General features: G+C 45.6%; 2 protein-coding genes and 1 long non-coding RNA gene across 8 annotated transcripts; 1 reads left to right on the forward strand and 2 right to left on the reverse strand.

Moving 5' to 3' along the window:
* Positions 1-3,763: 3,763 nt before the first annotated feature.
* On the forward strand, positions 3,764-6,696 carry LOC136546510 (uncharacterized). Of its 4 annotated transcripts, XR_010781375.1 has the most exons (7): positions 3,764-4,347; positions 4,452-4,697; positions 4,841-5,025; positions 5,144-5,213; positions 5,303-5,482; positions 6,230-6,287; positions 6,414-6,696. It is a non-coding gene; the product is annotated as an uncharacterized lncRNA (long non-coding RNA). The 4 variants fall into 4 exon arrangements; XR_010781373.1 differs by having other exon boundaries at positions 5,303-6,322; XR_010781374.1 differs by having other exon boundaries at positions 5,303-6,287.
* Positions 6,697-6,938: 242 nt separating this feature from the next.
* Positions 6,939-13,391, reverse strand: LOC136546511 (cinnamoyl-CoA reductase 1-like). 3 transcript variants are annotated; one of them, XM_066538488.1, is made up of 6 exons: positions 13,117-13,391; positions 12,847-13,016; positions 10,864-11,049; positions 9,785-9,947; positions 7,415-7,604; positions 6,939-7,304 (listed from the first exon to the last, which is right to left on the reverse strand). In XM_066538488.1, the coding sequence occupies exons 1-6, from the start codon at positions 13,259-13,261 to the stop codon at positions 7,226-7,228; spliced, it is 933 nt and encodes a 310-aa protein (XP_066394585.1). In that variant the 5' UTR covers positions 13,262-13,391; the 3' UTR covers positions 6,939-7,225. The 3 variants fall into 3 exon arrangements, with proteins under 3 accessions (XP_066394585.1, XP_066394587.1, XP_066394584.1); XM_066538487.1 differs by having other exon boundaries at positions 6,941-7,330; positions 13,117-13,390; XM_066538490.1 differs by lacking the exon at positions 10,864-11,049 and having other exon boundaries at positions 6,939-7,330.
* Positions 13,392-18,096: 4,705 nt separating this feature from the next.
* LOC136542096 (cinnamoyl-CoA reductase CAD2-like) lies at positions 18,097-20,673 on the reverse strand. The gene is made up of 6 exons (XM_066534382.1): positions 20,548-20,673; positions 20,282-20,451; positions 19,918-20,103; positions 19,332-19,494; positions 18,707-18,896; positions 18,097-18,310 (listed from the first exon to the last, which is right to left on the reverse strand). Exons 1-6 carry the CDS (start codon positions 20,666-20,668, stop codon positions 18,118-18,120), a joined length of 1,023 nt encoding a protein of 340 aa, XP_066390479.1. The 5' UTR covers positions 20,669-20,673; the 3' UTR covers positions 18,097-18,117.
* Positions 20,674-23,528: the final 2,855 nt, after the last annotated feature.

Consider the following 23,528-nt stretch of genomic DNA (forward strand, 5'->3'; position numbering starts at 1 on the left):
AGTTGCTTCTCCTTCGACCCCTAATTCTTGCTCATTGCCTCCAACACAGTTAATGGACGACCCGTCTAGGACACCTTGTATCCTATACCCATTCTCCACCACCACCTTAGTCATGGGCACATTGGAACCTTGGAGCACCCTATTGTAGCGGGACCAGTGAGCAGGGTCACGCAAGGCATCAGGACATAGTGTGCCATAGTCTTCCCAGTATCAAACCTCCCCTTAAGTGTGAAATCACCGTCAAACTTTGCATTCAAACGGACACAAAGGTCGTTAAAGCTAGGAGGTTCATCAAACCATTCCAATTTTTCTTCTATATCCTCAAACATACCATCTTCTCTCCTAACACTTCCTCCATAGAAAACTCTAACACAACAATTCATCTACAAAAATGTTTCAGAAACTTTATTAGGTCATCGAAATCGTCATGCGTACTAACTAACTGATTACACCTATACTAACTAACTATACTAACTAATCTAGTATTAATACCTATACCAACAATTCTAACTAACTATACAAACTAACTACACTAATATTAATACCTATACTTACTATACTAAGTAACTTTACTAACTATACATATTTAGCTAACTGCAAAACTATACATAGCTTATATTTACTAACTTCACTAAATATCTTTGCTAACTAATTATATAAATCTCGATCCAGTCAACCTAAATTTGAATTCTAACCCTAGCAAAAAAATTAACAGAAATGCAGAAGAGCATTACCTCGACAAAGATTATGTGTCACCACAATCCACCAATGGAGTCAGGGAGGACTGGCACACGACGGCGGACGTGGCACCCGGGGTCACGACGGGCGGGAGCGCTGGGCGGGGCGCGGCGGCTGCTAGCCCTGGGCAAATTTTATCGAGAACCAAGAACCGAACCGAATTTACCGAGAACCGAAGTCTCAGTTCCCTGTTCGGTTCTCATTTCCGAGGAACCAAAATTTGTTCGGTAAAATCGGTTCCCCCTCGGTTAACCGAACTAACCAAGGAATCGAAAATAGTGTAGTAGTGTGCTGTCTTAGTGTCTTGCACTCTTACTGAATGTTGATGCCTTGCTTTAGAAGTTAGCACTTTATTTATGTATTTGTTACTCTGTTTGACTGTTATATTTGTCACTGTGGTTTTGTATGCAATCCTGCTGAAATGCTGTCAAAATTTGCTATTGAACATGCTGTTACATGGATTTTGGGTACTGTTCGTTTTTTCAGTTCTATCCGGAACCGAAAGAACCGATACCGAACTTGGTCGGTTCCATATTTTTTGAAGAACCGATTGGTACTGGTTTTTTGAGAACCAAACTTCTTCAAAAACCGAAGAACCGATCGGTTCGGTTCGGTAGAACCGAATGCCCAGGGCTAGCGCCCGCGGGCTCACGAGGCAGGCACGGCGTGGTGGCGGCGCGGTGGGTGGGGGCATCAGGCGCCGGTGCGGCGGGCGTGGCGGCCGCGTGTTCTGGGCGGGGCGCTGGGTGCGGCGCGGCGCGGCGGGCGGGCGCGGGCACGGCGCTGGGCGGGCGCGGCGCGGCGCGACGGGCTAGCACGGCCACAGGCGCTGGGCGCGGCGTGGCGTGGTGGCGGCGCGGCTGGCGGGCGTAGGGCGGCTCAGGGTGCGGCTCCGGTTCGAGTGAGACAAAGAGAGAGAAAGGGAAAGCGAGGCCGGGAACGAGAGGTCTGTCGCGCCGTGATGCGTGACGTGGTAGCCCCGCGGTGTGATACGTGGCGCGGCAGGCCCGCCGTGCAGTGACGGGTGGCGCGTCAGACCTACCACGTCAGCGGTCGCTTCAGCCGTTGACTGTCCCCTGCCGCGCCGCCATGCATGGCGCGGCAGAGTTGTTTCGTCGCGCTGTGCAAACATGCGTGTGCAAAAGTGTTAGTTTTGAAAAAAAATTAAACAGTATAATTTTTAAAAATAGTTTAAAAAATGTTTTAAAAAAATTCGACCCGACCCCCTCGGGACATTTACATATTTACCATTATAACGGATGCTCACTCTCTAGATATCACCCTACCAGAATCCCATATTATTTTAGCAGCGTCGTTGCTGAATCCATACATATTTACCACATTTGAGGACGTGGCCAGCCAGCGCAGCCGTCCACATTGGATCTTAGTCAGCGGGGTGTGTAAAATGACCTCGCTGCCCCTGGGCTCCTTGGCTTAGCTATCCGAGTTGTCTTGGTCGATTCAGCCGGCCCATTTGGCCCGCGCTCTTCACTGACCGTTGCCGCCGCCGACATCGCCGTTCGCCGCGGCGGGCTCCCCGCTCCTGGACCTGCCGGAGCCGCTGCTGCTCCACATCCCGGGCTTCTTCGCGGACGCGTGGTCGCGGCACCGTGCCGCACTGGCGTGCCACCGGCTCCTCGTGGTGGAGCGGGCCACGCGCGCCACGCTCTGGCTACGCGGGGACCCACGCTCGGACTCGTTCCTCTTCCTCAGGCCGACGTTCTGGTTCCCGCCGCTGGAGCGGCTCGACCTCTCGCTGGTGTCGCCGTGGGGCCACCAGTTCCTCTCATTCGCGGCGCCGTCCTCCTCCGACGCCATCGCGCCGTCCGTGACGGCGGAGGAGGCCACGGAGCGGAACGCCTTCATCGCGGCGCACTTCGCCTACTGCTTCCCCGTCGTGTCCTCGCTCGCCGTATACCGCCGCGACCCCACCACGCTCGCCAGCCTCACCCCGCACTGGAGGTCTGGCCTCCGCAGCGTTAAGCTCGTGTGCTGGCACCAGCGCCCGCCCTGCCTCGACGCCAGCGCGGATCTCGAGCCGCTCCGCGGGGGCTGCCCCGCGCTCAGGCCGCTCGACGCATTCCTAGCACGCGAGGCTGGGCTCACCCGCGACGTCGTGGCGCTGTTCTTCGTGATGCTGTAGCTGCACGGACATGGCGGCTCCGTCAGACATGGCACGCGAGCCAAGGTCGGACAGGCCGTCGAACACACCCAGCGGCGGGAACTGCGGCGGCTGCTGCGCCGCCAGCACCACAGGCGGCACGGCCGGAGCGTCGTCGGGGCTGCTGCTGCTCTTGGCGCGCCGTGGCTGAATGGCGGCGGCCGTGGGCGCGGACGACCCGGACCTGGCGGCGGTCCGGAGGACTTGCTAGCTGCCGGGATGATGATGGGCGGCGAGCTGGAGCGAGCGGCCAGCGGCGCACGGCTGTAGGTAGCTCGTGTCGAACGTGGTGGCGGTACGAGCTGCCGCCGTGTGGCATGCTGTTGACATGGTGCCCACAGGCAGCGGTGCTGGAGCATGAGGCCGTGGGGTTGCTGCCTTGCTGGAGCATGAGGCCGTGCTCGAGGATGTCCATGGCGTCGAACAGGCACGACTTCGGATTGCGTCCAGGCCGTGCTCGAGGATGTCCATGACGGTGTGGAGGCACCGAGGCAGGCCATGGTCCTTGCTGTCCGTGCTTGTGTGCCGCCCGTGGCCACGGATATGTCGTCTGCGAGGACGACGCTGTCACTGCACAAGCAGCAACACCGGCTCTGGCAGATCCACGACCGGGGAGCCCGCCGCGGCGGGCGGCGAGGGTCAGTGCAGCGCGCAGGGAAGAAGAATGGGGCAAATGGGCTGGCTGAATCGCCAGGGGCAGACGAGGTCATTTTACACGCCCCGCTGACTCAGATCCGACGTGAACGGCTGCGCTGGCTAGCCACGGCCTCAAATGTGGTAAATATGTATGGATTGAGTAACGACGCTGCTAAAACAATATGAGATTATGGTAGGGTGATATCTGAAGAGTGAGCGTCCGTTATAATGTTAAATATGTAAATGTCCCGACCCCCTCCGCTTCTCCTTCGCTCTCCCTCGGCCTCCACCGGGCCACCGGCCTCCCGGCGCCACTCCCCGCCGAGGGCACGCTGCCCGGCGCCATCCGCTCCTCCTGCGCCTCCCCTCGACGTTGCGACGCTGCAGGCGCCACCGGGCCGCCGCTCCACCCTCGCCGGCTCAGATTCGCGCCATCCTCCTCCTCTCCCGGCGTCGTGCGTTCCACCCTTCCCTCTTCTCGGCGCAGGCAACCCGACGCTGTGTCACGCCAGCACGGGAGCGTCGCCGCGGCCAAACCCTAGCGGCGCAGCCCTGGTGCCGGTGTGCGCGAGGCCTCCGGCCACAGCAGATCCAGCTAACGGCGTCCCTCCCTTCCTTGGACCTCCCTCCCTTCCTTGGACCTCCATGTCCACGCCCTCAGCTCGCCCTCACCTCCTGTTCCTCGCCCGCATCATCGATGCCAGCCCCCCAGGCACGCTGCTTCCTCCATCTCCATCCGTGCTGTGTCGAGGCCCATCGTCATGCCCTCTGCATCCATCATCATCACGTTCAGTGTACGACGCGATTTTCGAGTAAGTTCGGATGTTGGCTTTCCTTGGATGTTCCTACTTCATGATAGTTGTCGGTGATTTGCCTCTACAACATTTTTTGTTACTAACCAAATAACCGTGCCCAGGTTTCTGCAGGAACAAGGATGGAGATGGACATATCTACAGTTGAACTTTTCTGTGTTCTTCGCTATATTGATCAACAAAAGAATGGTACTGTATCTGGCTTCGATCAAAAGATGACACAGGCGTATAATGAGATAAGTGGCAAATTAAAAAAAATAAACATGGTAAACGAGATTTACATAAGAAGATAGCTGAAGTAGTCAGTAAAAGACTTCGATATCTACTCAATGGAGCACTTATTCATGCAGGTAACAGCTATGTACTGATCTGAAATTTTGTTCGATTAATGCCTCTTTGCATCCATTCTAAATTTGTAATGTTGCTTTCAGTTCTTATCTTTCTAATATTGGTGATTCCTTTACCATTGTCGCTACTGCAATCGATCCTCCAGAATTATACAGGTCAAGCCTTGCAAAAAAGTCAAGTTCCCAATTTGCTTTAGCCATGGCAATCAAGAAGGTTGCAAAGTCAGCTTCAGAAACAGCAGTTTCAATTGATCAATTTTCTCGGTTCATTCAAATGAGAGGGTTATTCCAGAAGCTCGGTGGTTAGCACTAAATGGCAAAACCAGCGCAGGTATTGATCTGTTGTTACTCCTGTCAGTGTGCAGCTAATATCTCTGTAATAAATTGCCTGATAGTGATCATGTCCTTTGTAAGCTGCTGCAACTTAACTTTTTTTTAATTAATTGCAGCTGACTGATGGGGTTTTTTATGGAGGACCGTGTCCTGAATATTGTCGACCTATTACATCTGTTGCAAAAGGTTTTAATGAATTCATGTTCCTTCCCAGATATTTTTCGTTTTACATGTTATATATAAACTATGATGTTCTTTTGGGTTCCTTTACCTAGGATCAACTGCCTACTACGAATGCATACTGGCGCAGGCTCAGTACCTTCTTGGATGCCAGATTCTGCTACAAGTTCCTGTCCAAATAAAGATTACCTGAAACTTGCCTGTTTAAGACCATTCCCCTATGAGAAATGCAGTCCTGATGGTTGCACTTTGCTACAGGCCAGATGCGTTCACAGGTTTGTAAATGAAGGTGCTAAAAACACATCTGACCTTCGTATTATGTTATCTTGCTGTATATGAAATAGTACCATGCTTGATTATGCCACTTTTGTGGGTTCCAATGTGTTTAGAACAAAGATTATGGACAGCTATGCATGCTCTAGCTCTACCTGTCGGATCAGGTTTAGGTGGTTTATCTTACCGATTTACTTTCAACAGATTTTGTCTGTCAGAGATTATGGACAGCTATGTATGTTCTACCTCTACCTGTGGGATCGGGTTTAATTAGTTTAGGTTACCGATTTGCTTCCGAGAGATTTTGCCCGTGACAAATCCATCTATTCTACAGAATGCTTGAAAATTTTAAAAACTATTCCATGTCCACTGTTTATATTAGTACAGAATACAATTTTTAGTGATCCAATTACAATACGTACTTTCATATCACCATCTTCGTTTCTGCCGACAACTATATTTCATTGCACATATATATGTATCAGATTATGCTTTCTTCCTTTCTGTGTACATGCCATGGTGCATACCTCCCTTTGTGCTTTGTAGCCAACACTAACTCCTGTTGCATTGCATTCATGCTACATCTTGCATGTTCAGTACAATACAATTATTATTATATACATTTGTTCAATGGAGATCCAATCAAATAAGGACTCCCCTGTAATTGACCTGCAAGTAGTCAGGAGAATGTATTTACTTTAGGATTGCCAAATATTTGTTCTCATGTCCAAGGTCTTTTGCTTTGTCAGCATACTTTCTGCCAGTCAGTTCAGGTAACCAGCAGCCAGTACACAAGATGGCCTTCCAGCTGAGTAACAATGCTTACATACTATGTTTCTTCAGTACGATAAACACTACAGAAAGCAATTTTAGGGTACAGAGATGTGAACAAAAGTCCATTAATTTCTACCCTGTTTGTCTCTCATCATGCAGAGCACAAGCCTACCTACGTGTAAGGAATCAAATCTGCATTGATGCCTCATATCTACGTTCTGCAGATGCTTCTATGCTGTGGCGACCTCCAAGCTGACAGTTTCTGAGGAAAATCATGTTCAAGTTCTAGGCGAATTTTCTCTCTATAGAGCTGATACATTTCCTGTTATTGTGCACATGAGCAAAATCAGCTTTTGCCTTTTTTTTTCTAGGTGGCTTCAGTTTCTCAGATGTTTTGTGTGGAATATGTTACAGACACCTAAACAAAGGCAAGAATTCAAGACACCCCCCCCCCCCCCCCCCCCCCCCCCCCCCCCCCCCCCCGCCCCCCCGTATTAGGAACAATCGCCTTGTATTTTATTACGTGATTTAATCCCCAGGCGCCGGTACTCAAGAATTTCAATATATATAATTATTCTACTGTTTTTAATCAGCACACTCTAGCTCGCGCAACTGCGCAGGGGTTTCTGCTAGTTCTATTATAAACTGAGTGCTGTTTGTGCCATCCCTTTTGAGGAAAAAAGATGGAAGAGAATTTCCATACGAAACTGAGTGAAAGGTGCACTTTATTCCACATAGAGTACATCATAAACCACACATTTATTTGAAATCAACCACTGTCCATTGAACGTCAACATTATTGGTGTGTGATTAGAACACATATCCAACAATGTTCTAAGTGTAATTAGGTAACACTAGAAGCAATGGAGAGTTTCCTTCATTTTTCTATAGCCATATGAAAAAGGTGAGGAAGACGGCAAGGGCATCCCTCAACATCTTGTAGAAGCCCCATCTTCTCGTAGCTTTCAACACTATCCAGTAATGTTTCCTCTAGTGTCTTGCTTGGTTTCCAGCCCAAATTCTTCAGTTTCTCCGACATAAGTGGCGTAACTATAGAGTTAGGAACCAGATCATTGCTGCAGCAGCAAAGAGATGTAAACCATGTAAAATAAGAGCTATCCATTAAAATTCTACCCATACACGTGTGGTAAGAGATTCACCAGTTTACATAATTGTACTTAGGATGAGCCTTCTTCAGCATGTTCACCAGATCTATTGCACTGATGCAATTTGGCGCGCAGATGTATCTCCTTGCTGATTTCTCTTTCTCGTATACTAGAAGCAAAGCATCAGCCACATCACGGACATCAACTATGTGCCACGGAATGTTCTTCATCACAGTAGGACCTCCTTTAACCAAGGTAATGGAGTTTCAGGGTGTTGTACTTTCCCATACTTTAAAGAGCATGAAGCATAGTGTAGTGCAACTCAGTGTATAGAGCAATAAAAAACAGATTGTGAGTAACATTAGGGTTATTACGCTACTACATAGGGATAAATGCTGTGGATATTTATTTATGTTCCGCTAAAAAAATACAGTATTTAGCTATGTCAAGATTCAATGCTGGAACCATGAGAGACAAAATTCGGATGCCAACCCCCACATGTTTGCAAGTAGCAAGTTACAAATCACACATTTTCCACGTGAATATGCGTGTATGCATGCATTTTTTAGATTCGAACCCACAATTCTTGCCCTCATTTGGTCACTCTTTATTACCATCCCACGTATACTTTGTTACCGATTAAAGTAGGAGTTTCTTTTTTCTTTTGACCCTTGCTGGCTAAAATTTAGGATGATTATTTTGTCATCTCGATAACTTAAAATTAAGATAAGAAGTTACATCGATAGCTATAAAATTAATATAAGCCTTTCATTGTTTAAGTATGAATATTTTATGAAAAATTTAATATCTCGCTATGAACTATTGTATACGAAAGGACACATGAGCATGCAATGATTTTTTTATAGGTTTGGGCCTGCCTAGGGATGGCTTGTATTGTGGTCTACTCTATAACAATTGTGAGGGCAATACATCTATATCTAAGGGCCTGTTTGGCACAGCTCACAACAACTCATGAGTTGTTTGAGCTGGGTTTTTTTCACGGTTCAAAAAGGCGACGCTAGGCGGCCGCCTAGGCGCGACTAATCACTAGGCGAGGGGGTTCCGCCTGGCCTATGGGGGTAGGCGGACCCCTAGGCGGGCTGAGGTCGCCGGTGGGGGAGGAGCAGCCTCGGGCGGAGTCGGACGCCAGGCACGGGTGGCAGCGGGCGCGGACAGAGATGCGGGAGAGGGAGAGGAACCTGCAGCGGCAGGCTCGGACTGAGAGAGAGCTACGGGAGAGGGAGAGGAACGGGCAGCTGCAGGCGCAGACAGGGATGCAGCCATGCGGACGAGAGAGAGAGAGATGCGGGAGAGGGAGAGGAACTGGCGGCGGCGGCGGCGGGCGAGAGAGAGATGCGAGCAACAGAGGTGGGCGAGAGAGATGCGGGAGAGGCTGGAACGTGGGATAGTTGGGCCGTTAAATGGGCCTTCTTCTCTTTCTCCCTATTCTATGACCACTGGACTCCTATTTTTTCTTTTCTTTTAAGTATTTATGCATGTATTAGCCATCGCCTAGAAAAACGCCTAGGCTAGCCTAGGCTCGCCTAGACTCTAGGCCGTGGGTCGTCGCCTAGAAACCGCCTAGCGCCTTCTTGAACTTTGGTTTTTTTTTCAAACACTCATTTTCAAAACAGCTTCATGGTGAAGGTGTTTTTCTCCTCCTTTTAAAAAGACATGAGTTAGGATGAAGCTGAAAAAAATAGCTTATCCCAGCTCTCTCTCTCATCCATATATGCTGTTGGTGAAGCTGTTTTGTCAAACAGTTTTTCCAAAATAGCTCAGTTTCACATAGAAAGTTGCTCATAAAGCTGTTTTTAAAAAGAAAAAACAGTTTTACTAGTGAAGCTGAGCTATGCCAAACGAAGCAACCCTAAAAGCTTCTATGTTCCAAGAGGAATCACGTGTTACATTTAATAGGACGCAATGAACCACCATGCGCTGCCTTAGTTGGGTATGGACTCTTACTCTGTATCCGGCTAATCACAAGAATTTCTTCTTCAACTGTGTATGTATGATTTTCTTTTGTAGATTGGGTTTGCACCGTCACTTTTGCTACAATATACATCTATAGATGCACTATGGATGTACACCATTTCAAAATTTTTGGAAATTTCTAAGTACATGCATTCTTCAAGGGGCTTTCACGATTGCACCGAAGGGGTGGTTTGCACCAAATATTTTGCCGTAGAATATTGAGGTGTTTAGGGCACTACTCGGTCCATAACTTAAACGATTAAACTAACACTATCCAGTCTATTAAACTAGTATAAAGTAATCCTAGCTTAAAAAAAACTCCAACCAAATAAAGTTGGTTGTTGCTGAATGCAATTAATTTTCCTAATAAATAACAAGAAAATTTAGTATCTGAGATAATCCTAATAACTAACAAGAAATAGCAGAAAATAACAACAAATATGATGCAACCTTTAATAATGTATAGGAGGAATTCATGGCTGACATTGACCATAGGCTGCAGGAGCGGTCCTAAAGCCATAGTAGGGCAAACTGTAACAACATTTAGTCCATTTTTCTCTGCATATTCCAGGGCTGTCTTTTCAGCAATAACCTTGGCAACCATATACCAGTCCTGCCAGAAAAACCAGGTTAGTCCTAACTAAATCCACCCTAAGCAACAATAATTAACAATAAGAATATGTAATGATAAACATAAATTTGTTATTCTTGTGCCAACATGCACTCTGTGGATGGACAATTTCTTTAGGGGCCGTTTGGATCCTTTTATTTGGAGGAATTAAAATCTACTTAATAAATTAGGCTATTTAGCTTGAAATTTAACATTCTACCACTTTCCAAAGTTCACATATAAACCTATCTCAAATTTATAGGGTGGGAGGTGGAAATTGATTCTATATATAGATCACAATTCTATGTTTCTATTTTGTAACTTATAACACGCTCTTCAACTCGCTCTTCAATGGTAAAAATGCAATACAGAAGTATCTCTCTCGTATAACCAACAATAATATACAAATACAATCCATATATAACCATATTAGCTTAATTATGTGTATCTAAATTAAGATTATTAAAATGAATTCAATTCCAAGGATCCAAAATGGGGCCTTAGTGTAACCGTGAAGAACATAGAACTTTGACTCGATCCAACAGAGATATCAGTGCGTCTTGTTCAGGACCCAAGTTATGGTCAAAACGAGAGTAACCAAAGTGATAAACGACTAAACCTAGTATATTTACCTGGCTTTGCCCATTATGTGAGTCGTGTGGAGCAATTCTAGTTTGTGCTTATTCATCATTCTACCCGAGCCCACCACCCAAGCAGAGGGATTATATTATTATTATGGGCTCAAGCTTCCCAACCCACCACCCAAGCCCAGCCCACCCTCTACATGCTAGAACACAATGGAGACTTGGAGAGGAAGGAAAGGGTAGAGAGGAAGAGAAATTAATTTAATTTAGTAGTAGAAGAGAAGAGGACAGAGGAAGGAGACGAACCCCTCCTTGCATCTGGCACTAGCACCAACCTCATTCTTTTTGCAAAAGTTTATGTCCGACCAGCACTCCTCGTCTTTGGGTATGTGTTGAGGCCAATTTGGGTTGAAATGAACAGCGGCGGTGGACGAAACCACAATAACCTTCTGAACATTATTAGCTGAGCAAGCCTGAAGAATGTTTAAGGTACCTTGCACAGCAGGAGCCAATACTTCTGACTGCATGGTTTAAGGTAAAAAATTTATAAGAAATCTCCTATGTATAATTCAAACAAAAAAATTGCATCTTGGTATCAATGAGTAAGTGAAACTATGGCTGTGAGAAAACATAAAATCTGGATTGTACACTATTCTCAGTCTTACTATTGCTAACTGGGACCCAAATAAGCCTACACATTAATCTTACGAGGCGTGATAGGAAAACAAGATAACTCTTAGAAATTCTCACAAAAGTTAGAAAGATTAGCCATTTCTTCGGCAAATTCTAATTATCGATAACAATAATAGCCACACGAGCTAGGTATGTTTTTTTTTAAAAAAAACTTACCCATATATACCATTATTATATATAGTTCAAAACACCCCTAACCTTGAACTAAATTACCAACCACCACCATTATGTAAGATAATCTAAAATAACCCATAACCTTATCTAAATTGCCTATATATGTCATTATAAGAACAATATAAAGTAATCCCTAACTTTTTTAGCTAAATTATCCACATACGCTTTTATTATAATTAACTTAAAGTAACCCTGAATCTGAATTACCTACGCATGTCATTATAAAAAAATCAAAATATCTATAAGATATACAATGCTTCTAAGTTACTTACTTCTATTATTCTTAATAAAGAAACAACTAATTGAAGGTATATATGCATGTGTAGTATGTGTCACTGTGCAGACCATATATACGCATATAAATGAATCAATCAGCACTTTGACTTTCAAGCGGAATACTAAATCTAGGGATGGAAATAGCTAGGCCGAGTCGACTTATTGGATAGTGGACTCGACTCGTAAAAGTAAGGTCAATGGGCCATAAACATTGGCCTCAAAGTCTAAAATGAGCCAATAGGACTAGAACATATTGATCCAATGGGCAAAATGGATATACCCAATCATCACGTAAGAAGTTTTTTTTTAATTTATTGGTTTTATTCAATTGATTTGAATAAGTATGATTGGTTATAACTTATAAGCACGTATATGCTTGGAAGTAGATCTAGAAATATCATATTTTGAAAGTATAGATAAAATTAAAACTATGGTTCACATGCAAACTTATTTATTTGATACATTGTTAATAGCTTTAATGTGTTATTACGATACTTTTTAGGCTATATTTGGTTGGGTTGGGTTGGGGCGTTTGCCCCGTCCAGCATCAGCACATTCGGCATGGATTCATTCATGCTAGGATCGGAGTCATCCAGTGGTTTGTGGATCACATGTTTATGTTGGTGTAGGGAATCATCTAGTGACGCGTGAGTCGACTCCGTGAGCCAAATAAATCAAACATTTTTTTTGAGCAACAAATAAATCAAACATTGTGTTTAGGCTCGGACACAAGTTCTAATGGTTCCGCATGGGCCCACTCCCTAAACCAAACTTGTTGTCTAATCTTGTATCTTGTTTTTTCTAAACGTGTTAATATCATTCATAGTCATAATGGTAGAAAAATATTTGGACTGACCCATACTAACCAATGGGTTAGAGAGACCATAGGTAGGTTTTTAAGCAAGATGGATCTACCTATGTCCCCTAAAATTGACCTTGAGGCCATGGGACAGGTAGATCCATTCCCATCCTAGCTGAATCCAAGGTTTCAAGTAAATACATGTAGAGCATATATATACGAAACTGCGACGCAAAGGTGAAAAATGTTAGTATAGATGGAAAAGTATATAAAGGAATCTGTAACTGCTGTGCAGCCGATCACAAAGCCAAATTAAGCAATGAACCTCTCGCAAAAAAAATGTCAAAGCAATGAACCAAGTGGTACTGGCACTTGCCTCCGGATCAAGAACCTTATCCGTGGGCACGGGACAGGCAAGATGGAAGACCCCCTGGCACCCGGAGACTGCGGCAGCCAGCGCGTTCTGGTCGAGCACGTCGGCCTTGAACAGCCGGAGATTCTCCAAGGCCCCTTCCAGCCGCCCCAGGTGGGCGTTCTTGGGATCACCTGAAATATATCGTACGTCGCCCGCGATTAGTCCTGCACCTCGGCCCGGAAAGGCAGCGGCGGCTGGTGTGTGCGGCGACTGACGGGGCGGGGTGCTTACGCGGGTCACGGACGGTGGCGTGCACGGTGTAGCCGCGGGAGAGGAGGAGCTTGACGAGCCACGAGGCGATGTACCCGCCGGCGCCCGTCACGCACACCACCGTCGTCTTCCCGCTCCAGCGAGCCCCCTCCATGCGTCCGGCCATCTTGCGTGTCTAGTGTCTAGTGCAAGGCGCCCCTGCACCGGTCCCTCTACTGCTTAACACTTGCCGGCCTCGGTCTTCCGCTAGCTCGATCTGTGCCTGTGAGCACCGGCCACGTCCAGGCAGGCAGGAAGCCAGAGGCAGGTATATATATACACACACAGCAGCAGCAGCAGCTCGGGGATGACTGAATGCTGGTGCAGCCGGAAAGGGCATATATGACTAATCAATTAGTCGTGCCACCAATTATAGTCATACCACCACTACACTACGCCATGTCCACCAACTAATCCCACTATAAATGGTTGATGAGATCAACAAATTTAGTGCCACCAGGCGCAAATAATAGATTAATGAATATTGCCAAAACAGGAGCGTTTGTGCTCCACGCAAGCGAGAACGAGTGAACGACTGTAGCGATAGAGGCTGATAGCGCCGTTCACGTGGATGGTGATAGGTGATGGGGTAGATTTTGTGATGACTCAGTAACCCATAATCCTATATTAATACCATTATTTTTCTTGAAAATAATAGAAATGTTTTGCCTCCGTGACTCTAAAAATCTATATTCTTACAATATTTTATACTTAATATATAGCCGATCACATAAGGGAAAAGAGCACACAAACGTAAGAAAATAATGAGCAAAGTCTATGCGCCTGTTTGGACGACGCCTACTACTGCCGGGCCACACCTGTGGCTACGCCAAATTTCTGGCGTTGAAAACGCTCGCCACACATTTGGCATGGTGTGGCAGCAAATTTGAACTATGTTGGTGTGGTTTTGTTGCGGTATGCCACATGCCTTAACTCTGTCACCAGTCAAATGCCAGCCAGAGTTCACAACATTTATGGCGCGGTAGCCTGCGGCACACCTAAGCGCCAACCAAACACACCCTATGGCTTCTCTGTCCAGTCTTGACGAAAATGTCTAGAGCGATAACCTTCAAAGTTGTACTCACCAGGCTGACAATATCCCTTGTATTCTCACATTGAAGCAACATCCGCAATTGTAGGCAATATATTCTTCTTAAGGTAACCCGCATAAAAGAAGTGAAATGTTTTTTTCCTAGAGAAACAAAGATCGTTACAGGTCCGTCCAGCACACAAATATAAATCTTCACTAATATAATTAGTCACGGATTATCCATTTTGCTACGTAGATTATATAATCTTATTTATGGATCATGATTTGAAGCATGCTAAGAATATAAAATTATTGCTCAGTTTTTTCTTTGAATAACTATCAAGTCTAAAGATTAATTTCAACAAGAATGGAATTTCTGTTATGGTCATGTTAAGCATTATGAGCATGAGTATACCCAACTCTTTGGTTGTGAAACTGGGTCATATCCTTTCCAGTCCTTAGGAATTCCTATGCATAAACTTGACTGAATGTTACGTATATATGCATGTTTACTAATGTATGATCATGTCCTAGTCTCCTAGATGCACCAACTTGTAGTCTTTATTTCTTGTTGTTCATAACCATGTCTTCAAGTGTTGTTGTTTTTTAATTTTTAGACTGTAGTACGTGGTTAGCTTGCTTAGCCCGATAGAAGTTGAGCATATGTGATGAGTTTCTCATTCTTCATGCAAATTAGGAGTTGATTGCTTTAGCTAATAAACAACTAGGACGGGAAATGGCTAAAAAGATGACTAAGAGAATGAGTGTGATCAGAGGCTTGGAGAGGAGTAGGGTCATGGCAAGCCCAGGCCACGAATGGCATAACTTGCTTCAGCTGACTAAGGACCATTGCATATGTCGTAGTGAGTCTTAAACACCTTTCATATAGACCCCACGTTATATATGGGATTGGTAAGCCGAGTATCATATTTAGCAGGGTCATCATGTGGATTCGATGCGATTTTGGGCAAGGAGTAACTAGAAATCTAGTACTCCCGCACATCTTGCCAAGGATGTGGTGATGAGTTATCCTTATTTATCGACGAGACTTATGGATGGTGGCCTCGTTCACTTGCGCGAAAAGTTGTGCACCCCTTGCAATTAAAATGACATCAGGGGCGGAGCCAGGATTTGAAGATAGGGGGGCAATGGATAAATAAGATATAACCAATAAACCATAGTACCATACTAGGTTTTAGTCACGTATATAATAGTAATATATATTTTTCACAATCTCAATAAAAAAAATTACGTATCTATTATCTTAAAATTTAGCTCTGTGACTACAATCTCAACTGCCTTAAAAACCTACGAATGGTGTTTCTCTTCTTCATATTATCTAAAACTAGATACAAACGGAAATTCAGAGTGAATTTCTGATTATTGATTAGATAAGGGAATACCACTAGGCACTAGATGGCTAGGGTAAGGGATTACCTGAAGTGCCGATGAGCTAACAGAGTAACAGATGGCATCACTGCAGTCGGCAGGCACAGCAACGGTGTCAATTCGGCCGGCGGTGCCGGTGCGCCGCGGCGGTGTCGCAGCACAAGCGTTTTGCGTGGTCGTGTTCCAATCCCAGTATCCCACGGCGTTTCGTCGAGCTTTCCCTATTCCTAACTCTCTGTCCGCTAGAACGACGAGAAGGGGAAGACGAACAGTCACAGACACGGCCAGGCCCTCAAGTTGGCGAACCCGCTTCATATTCTCGTGAGGTGAAGCTGAGCCACCGAATAGGCCTAGATGGGCTATTTTTTACTGGGCCTCAAATGCACTTACGGTTTGGACTGAATTAGGAGGACCTAACCAACCATTAAGTATATAGATTAACTATGTATATTAGAGGGATCAGTACAGCAATGGGGTGCCAGCCCCCCCCCCCCCCCCCCCCCCCCCCCCCTCCGCCTCTGAATGACATGCTCTCGGTTATGAGCAAGTTCTTGGCCTTATAGTAGACTTGCGATGAAAGAACTCTGCATTAATAACCGGTAAACTTTAATCGTAAGTGGAGGCTTAGCCTCCAATAATTTGGTAATCTTTGACGTTAACTAACTATTAGAGGCTAAGCCTCCACATTAATCTTGAGGTGTGTTAGAGAAATAAAATAAACATTCTCAAAAAAGTATTAATCACTCTGCATTCTAATCGACAGACTTTAATCAATGGACAAGATGTTCCGATGGAAGACAAACCGGCATGCAATGATGCGTATTGCAAATCAATGGACAAGATGTTCCGATGGAAGACAAACCGGCATGCAATGATGCATATTGCAAGTGCCCCTGCCATGGAAACATGGCACCTCCTCCGCCTCCTCATCCGTACGGTGGTGGATGGTACTATGGACAAGATTCTTCGCAGTATTCCTCGCAGCAATATGTGTAGCACTTATTTCGTGGAACGTTGTACCAATTACATTGAATGGTCCAATCTCTAAAGTTAGGGTCTAGGAATCTTTTACAAGACTACAACCTCTAAAAAGTCTACATAGAGTGATTTATTGCTCCACTGGAATCCTAAAAGGCAGCAAGATTCCCATGTCGTCCTCTTCATAGACTATATGCCCACTGCACCACCAGATAACCTTGCTACATAAAGGCCTCATATGTCTTCCATACCACATCTGCTCCTCAAGCTATCAAACTGGTACTGCACAACCATGTCTTCCTAGAAGTCTGACCCATTCGGAGTGTCGGATTGGCATGAGCGGCTGAAGTGCCATTGTGGCTTTAGGACAATCTTGTGCATTTGGACGAATCGACTTCCACGAGACAAGTACAAAGTGTAGGTACTTCACGTGCCTAGATCTGGATGACGACTTCATGGTGACGACGATAATTAAATCCTTTGTTTCTCAACCTGATTCCATGACATCTACATCTACACACGTAGTCTTGCAAAGTTCATCGAATGGGTGGAGCAGGTGCCGCCGGCATGTGGCCACCCTCACGCCAATGGAGGTGGAAAACAAAGGACAATACTTTGTCAATATGACTTAGGCTCGCGAGGTGGAACGACAGATGCAGGTTGAGCAAGAGTGGCAATTGAGGGTGGATCAAATCCATCTGAAGGGCAAGGAGGATGAGCTTGCAAAGAGTTGGGAGTAGTTAAGTCTGCGTGAAGCAACCATCAAGCATTAGGAGGAAGAGCTTCAAGCTCGTGAGGCAACTCTCAAGAACAAGAGTGAACGGAAAAAAGATGTAGCGAAACCATCTTCAAGGAGTGAGAGAAAGGGGAAACAACCATGCTACGCTTGGTAAAAAAATGTAATAGACCCAGCAAGTTATATTCTTCTAAGGCATGTTAGGACTAGTGGTGGAATTCTGAACATTAGAAGTACAGAGTTCCACACATGCCATTGCAAGTCGTTCTTTGTTTTAATTTCCCTAAGACATGTTAGGATTAGTGGTGGGACTAGTTATCTTAGCTACATAGAGTTCCACACATGCCATTTATTATTGCAGGTTTGGTCCATGTAGCGCGTTGGGTTAATATTAGAATGTGTTTGTTCCTTCAAAAGGTTTTAGTGTTCCTTGAAGTTATGGTTGATCAGGTTATGTCCGGAAAAGGATAGCAAAAGTGTTGCTTGAAAAGTGCTAAAGTTAGTTTTCTATCGGTTGTGTCCGGAAAAGAGGAGCACATCGGGTGAAAGTTGTGTCCGGAAAAGAAGAGCAACGGCATGAAATAGTGTAATCGGCTTATGGGCGGACGATAGGCTTGTCGGCTGCGCAGGGGCCGGATGACTAGACTATCGGCCGGTCAGGAGCCGACTGGGACTATCGGCAGTCCACATACCGACAGGACTTGTATCGGCGCTATACTTGCGATTTTTGTATAATATCTTCTAGATTTGCAATTAATTAATAAAAATATTATTTAAAAAATCGAGACAAAACAGGTTGTCCAAAGGTAGTTAAAGTAGATGTTATAATTGTATTACAGAGTTTGCTTCATTAGTCAGAAGCAAAATGAAAAAGATGAGGAAGACGGCGAGGACAACCCTCTACATCCTGCAAAAACCATGCCTTCTCGAAGTACTCAATGCTGTCCAACAAAGTTTCCTCCATTTTCCTTGGTTTCCAGCCTAGACTCTTAAGTTTCTCTGACGTAACTGGCGAGACTTCGGATTCATAGTCCTTGTTGTCGCTGCAGCAGGGAGTTGCATATAGTGTTTGATATCGAATGTTTGACACATGCATGCATGAAGTATTAAATATAGACTAATTATAAAACTAATTATATAGTTTACGACTAATTTACGAGACGAATCTTTTAAGCCCAAGTAGTCTATGATTTGACAACGGTTTGCTACAGTAACATGTGATAATGACGAATTAATTAGGCTTAAAAATTCGTCTCGTGGAGTACTGACGGATTATGTAATTAGTTTCTTTTATTAGTATTCGAATACCCCATGCAACATCCTTCCGACATACCTCCTAAATTTTAGTCATCGGATCCAAGCACCCCCTAAATGTAAGGGATGAAAGCCAGAGTGCTAGACATTAAGTCCGAACAACAGAGACATCGTAAGAGATTCACCAGTTCACATAATTGTAGTTGGGGTAGGACTTCTTCAACAAGTTCACTATGTCGTTTGTGCTGATCCGATCCGGTGCACAGATGTATCTCCCAGATGATTCCACTTTCTCATATACCAAAAGCAAAGCATCAGCTACGTCTCGGACATCAACTATGTTCCAGGGGAGGTTTTTCATCGCCCTAGGACCTCCTGTAATCAAGCAGATGAAATAAATAAGTGTGTCAAGAAAATTATTGCAACTGTGATTTTGAGACCAACAAATTAGAGAGGAAACTCAAAATCTGATTTTAGCATTGAAGTTATCAATGGAAAAATTGGTTCGAAAGATGGCGCTTGCAGCTTGGTATAACTTACAAGACAAGGTGAATAGATGATGGTTAGGGCTCTTCCCCTAATTCATCAAGTAAACAAACTTTATTTTGGAATCAACGTCCAAACGAGTAACCTAGCTTTCACTATATGTAACCAATCTACTGACTCTGATCCCATTAACCACATCAAGTTGGGAACTAGTCACTGAATGCTAGTAAGTTCAACACAATCAAAGGCAATAAATAAAATCACCATACGAGTAATCATACAGTTAATCAATAATTGAAACTAGCAGGAATATATACAGGCCACCTTTTATAATGTAGATGAGTAATTCACTCGAGGTATTGACCAGAGGCTGCAGGAGTGGACCTAAAACGAGACAAGAGCAAACTGTAACAACAGTTAGTCCATTCTTCTCTCCATACTCCAATGTTGTCTCTTCAGCAATTGTCTTGGCAGCACTGTACCAGTCCTGCAAGCAAAACTTTTTTTTCGCCTCTCATCTAGGTACAATCTTAGTATCTGTACACACCAATACCACACACACCACACTCACACCCCATGTATACAAACAGATCCTACAACTACACCTAGATTCCAAGATCACGTCCTTGAGGAGATTACCGAAACCATCCAAGACTCGTAGGCGATGGATGCGCCGCAATCCCTTTGTGACTCCACACGAGAATCGTGGAGCTCGAACCCACGACCGGCCGCTTGCAACACCTGCAGCGTTGCCACTCTGAGCTACGGCTCGTTTCCCTGCAAGCAAAACTTGGTTGGCCCTACTTTAGTCCTCCTGAGCAGCATTAATTAGCATATATGAATTGATAATAAATTGCAAAATTGATGGGTACTTTTGTGTAATAAAGAAAGTGAATATAATATTACTAACCTCATTCTTAATGCATAAATTTTTATCTGACCAGCGACTCTCATCTTTGATTCTATCTTGGGGCCAACTTGGATTAAAACGAACAGCAGCTGTGGATGAAACCACGATAGCTTTCTGAACATTGTTCGCCGAGCAAGCCTGAAGGACATTCAAAGTGCCTTTGACAGCAGGAGCCAATACCTCTGACTGCATGGTTTTTCGGTTTTCCTCAATATATGTTTAAGCAGTATAAAAGCTTTTATGCAACTACATTAGGCAATAAAATCTCAATAGGACAAATGCATCTACATTAGGCAATAAATCTCAATAGGACAAATGCGAGAATCAGTGGTGTGTCATCCGAAGAGACTGGACCGAAACTTGCCTCGGGATCATGGACCTTGTCCGCGGGAACAGGGGAGGCGACGTGGAAGACCCCCTCGCACCCGGCGGCCGCGGCCGCCAGGGCGTCGTGATCGAGCATGTCGGCAGTGAACAGGAGCAAGCTCTCCGGGGCCCCGTCCAGTACCTGCAGGTGAGCGTTCTTGGGATCACCTGAAACAGAGAGCCAGACGCCATGCATGAGTCCCCATTTCCAACGCGTCGATCGATCAAAGACGAACAGCGCATGCGCAGGGGGTGCATGCGTACTTGGGTCGCGGACAGTGGCGTGCACGGCGTAGCCGCGGGAAAGGAGGAGCTTGACAAGCCATGAGGCGACATACCCGCCGCCCCAGGTAACGCACACGCGCGGCGGCGGCGGCGACGCCATCCTGCTCCACTACAGGGCAGTGGCGAAGCTAGAGCTTAAATGAGGGGATGCAACACTTATACTAGCATAATGTACGGAGGAGTTACCGTAGCTCCATCAAACAGAGCCTTAACCTTGATATGCAGTATTTACGTACTAAAGTTTGATTTTTCTAAGGTAATATAGACGGTTTTGCAAAATTATATATAAACATAGAGACAGCTATGCAAAATCAATAAATACATACAATAGGCCGGGTTATCAAACTTGGACAAACATTCGGTATAGGAAATTAGTATCGATTATTTGCCACTTAATCCGATAACAATAGTAATTCAAATGGCATACTACCATGGCCAACTATTTTTAAACCCTAAAGTCTTATATTAAACCCTTTAGTTCGATAAATCAAACTTATATAACTGCATCTCCCATTAATTATCTAAAAAAATCAGAGCTCCTACTTATGAAATAATGAAAGATGAGCCTCATTCTTTTTATTCTTATATGTACTTGGCATCTAGCCTATCTATACCCCTACTGGAAAAAAAATCTTCCCATAACAAATCTATACCCCTATCTATACCTTATTTTTGCAGCTGATAAGCCAGCTGATATTGTTTTGTTGTGAGAGAAAAATATTATAGCATGATTGATAAGTTCAAGCGAACATGGCGCTGATTATTTTTATTTCGACTACAGAGACAATTAGCAAGCAAGCAATAATTGCAAGTCTAGGTGTTTTGTTTGGAAGAAATGCCATAAATACTTAAAGTATATATATAGAAACAAAGAGTAGTACTTAGCTTGTGCAACCAACAAATAAAATGAGAGGGTGCAGATCAACGAATAGTATATAATAATAATAATAAGCTAATTATACAATGAATCATGGGCTTTTAGAGTTATGGTCCTAGGCCTAAATACGTCAGACATGCAGGACTTGGGACCCTTGCTCCAGGCATCGTCAGGTTTCAGCATGTTCGGTTGACTGGTTCGTATCGTTGTTGGTTCGTGAAGAAGTACTGTTGGCTGGTTTGTATGAGAGAAAAATACTATTCTGACTGAAAATTTACGATCGTTTACGACAAACCTCAGCCAAACGAACAGGATCTTTATTGACACTGGGCCCATCAATGGCTTGTATTAGTTTGCTTGAGGAGTCAAGCTTTCACACTTCGATGTTGCACCGTGGGGGTGTATGTCACATGATTCAAGGGGTGCACTTGTGGTGATTTGAGAAAATTAGCACTTAATTTTCTTTTTGCCGTGGGTGTATTGGCACCCCCCACGGCGTACGTACCTTCGCCCCTCTACAAGGCTACTGCTCCCTCTTCCGCCATGGGTTCCGCTAGCCAGTTGCCACTTCCTTGTTCCAACACCAAAATACAAGACGCAAATCAACGACAAGAACACGCCGAATGAACCGGCCGGGAAGGAGACAAACGCGCGGGGAACCTCTTCTACAATATTCCCTTTTGGTAATCTTCTATAAAGGTTTACAAGGTATCATCATGGGCGATTAAACTAAGTGTCAGTGTTTTTGACCACCGACGAGTAAATTTGTATTTGCGCGTCTGGCTCGGATGGTGTGCTCGGAGGACATAAGTGTTTATACTGGTCCGGACGGAATGTCCCTACATCCAGTTCGCTGTTGCTCGTGTTATCAGTACTTGGTTTGTAGTAGGGGTTACAAACAGGCGAGAGAGGGAGAGGATCCCAAGTCTCTGGTGGAAGGAGTGAACGGGTGCTGAGAGCTCGCTTGCCGCTCAGCCATGTGCTCATGTTGTGCTCTTGTGTCCAGATCCCCCTTTCATGGAGCGCCCTACTTCTCCTTTTATAGGCCAATGAAAAATGCGGGTTACAGAGGAGGAAAAGGAGAAGAACGAGAGAGAAGAAGATTTCCAGGGTTATCGGGTCCTTCTTCTACTTCCTGCGGGTCCCGTCGATCCTGTAGATGTCAACAGGGACAGCTCCATGTCGCTGCCCTGTCTGTCACTGGTGTCATGCGCATCTGCCGGTCATGGCGTTCCACTCCGTCCCGGCGGACGTCATGGTGAACTGACGCGCCTGTCAGCCGCCGTACGAGGATTAGGCAGAACAGCACCGGCACGCTCGACACTGTCCTTGATGTGAATCCCCAGATATGGCCCGTCATGGCCACGGGTTACATCGAGGCGTGCCAGCTTCTTCCCTGGCGTCAGAGTTCTGACCCAGATCCATATGCTTGGACCAGGAGTGGTTGGCGGCGGTATGGGTCCTCGTCGAACGAGACGGAACCCGCGATCTTGGGCAAGACGGAAACCGCGTCCTTGGGGTCAGGCGAGACGGAGCCCGCACCCAAGGGGTCGGACGAGATGGAGCCCGCGGCCTCGAGGTCGGGCAAGCCGGAGCCCGCGTCCTTGGGCGAGACGGAACCCGCGTCCTTGGGTTGGGCGAGACAGAGCCCGCACCCAAGGGGTCGAGCGAGACGGAGCCCGCGGCCTCGAGGTCGGGCGAGACCTTTTAATACGTCTCAAGCCATTCGAAAAAGTCAGCGTGGACGCTAACTTTCTTGCTTTAGGTATCCCTAATATCGATACCCGACGCTAAACTAATGTGCCATTGAATATGGTTGGAGCAGTAGCAGCTTTGTCCATTGTCCGTCCCGCCGCCATTGATGTTGTCCATGAGTCCATCGTTATGGGCGAACTCCAGCAACACATGACAACGGTCAACGGGCGTCGTCTGCCGCCGGTTGTCATGCGTCCCACTCCCACCCGCATACCACAAGCTGTTAGTGTGTCGTGCGTCCCAATTGTCATGCGTCTACCGGCGCGGCGAGGGTGTCTTTTCTGCGGAGCAAGGAATGCCGCCTTCGCTGTGATAGATTTGGGTGAAC

Source organism: Miscanthus floridulus, chromosome 3, assembly GCF_019320115.1.
Source record: "Miscanthus floridulus cultivar M001 chromosome 3, ASM1932011v1, whole genome shotgun sequence".
Taxonomy (NCBI): domain Eukaryota; kingdom Viridiplantae; phylum Streptophyta; class Magnoliopsida; order Poales; family Poaceae; genus Miscanthus; species Miscanthus floridulus.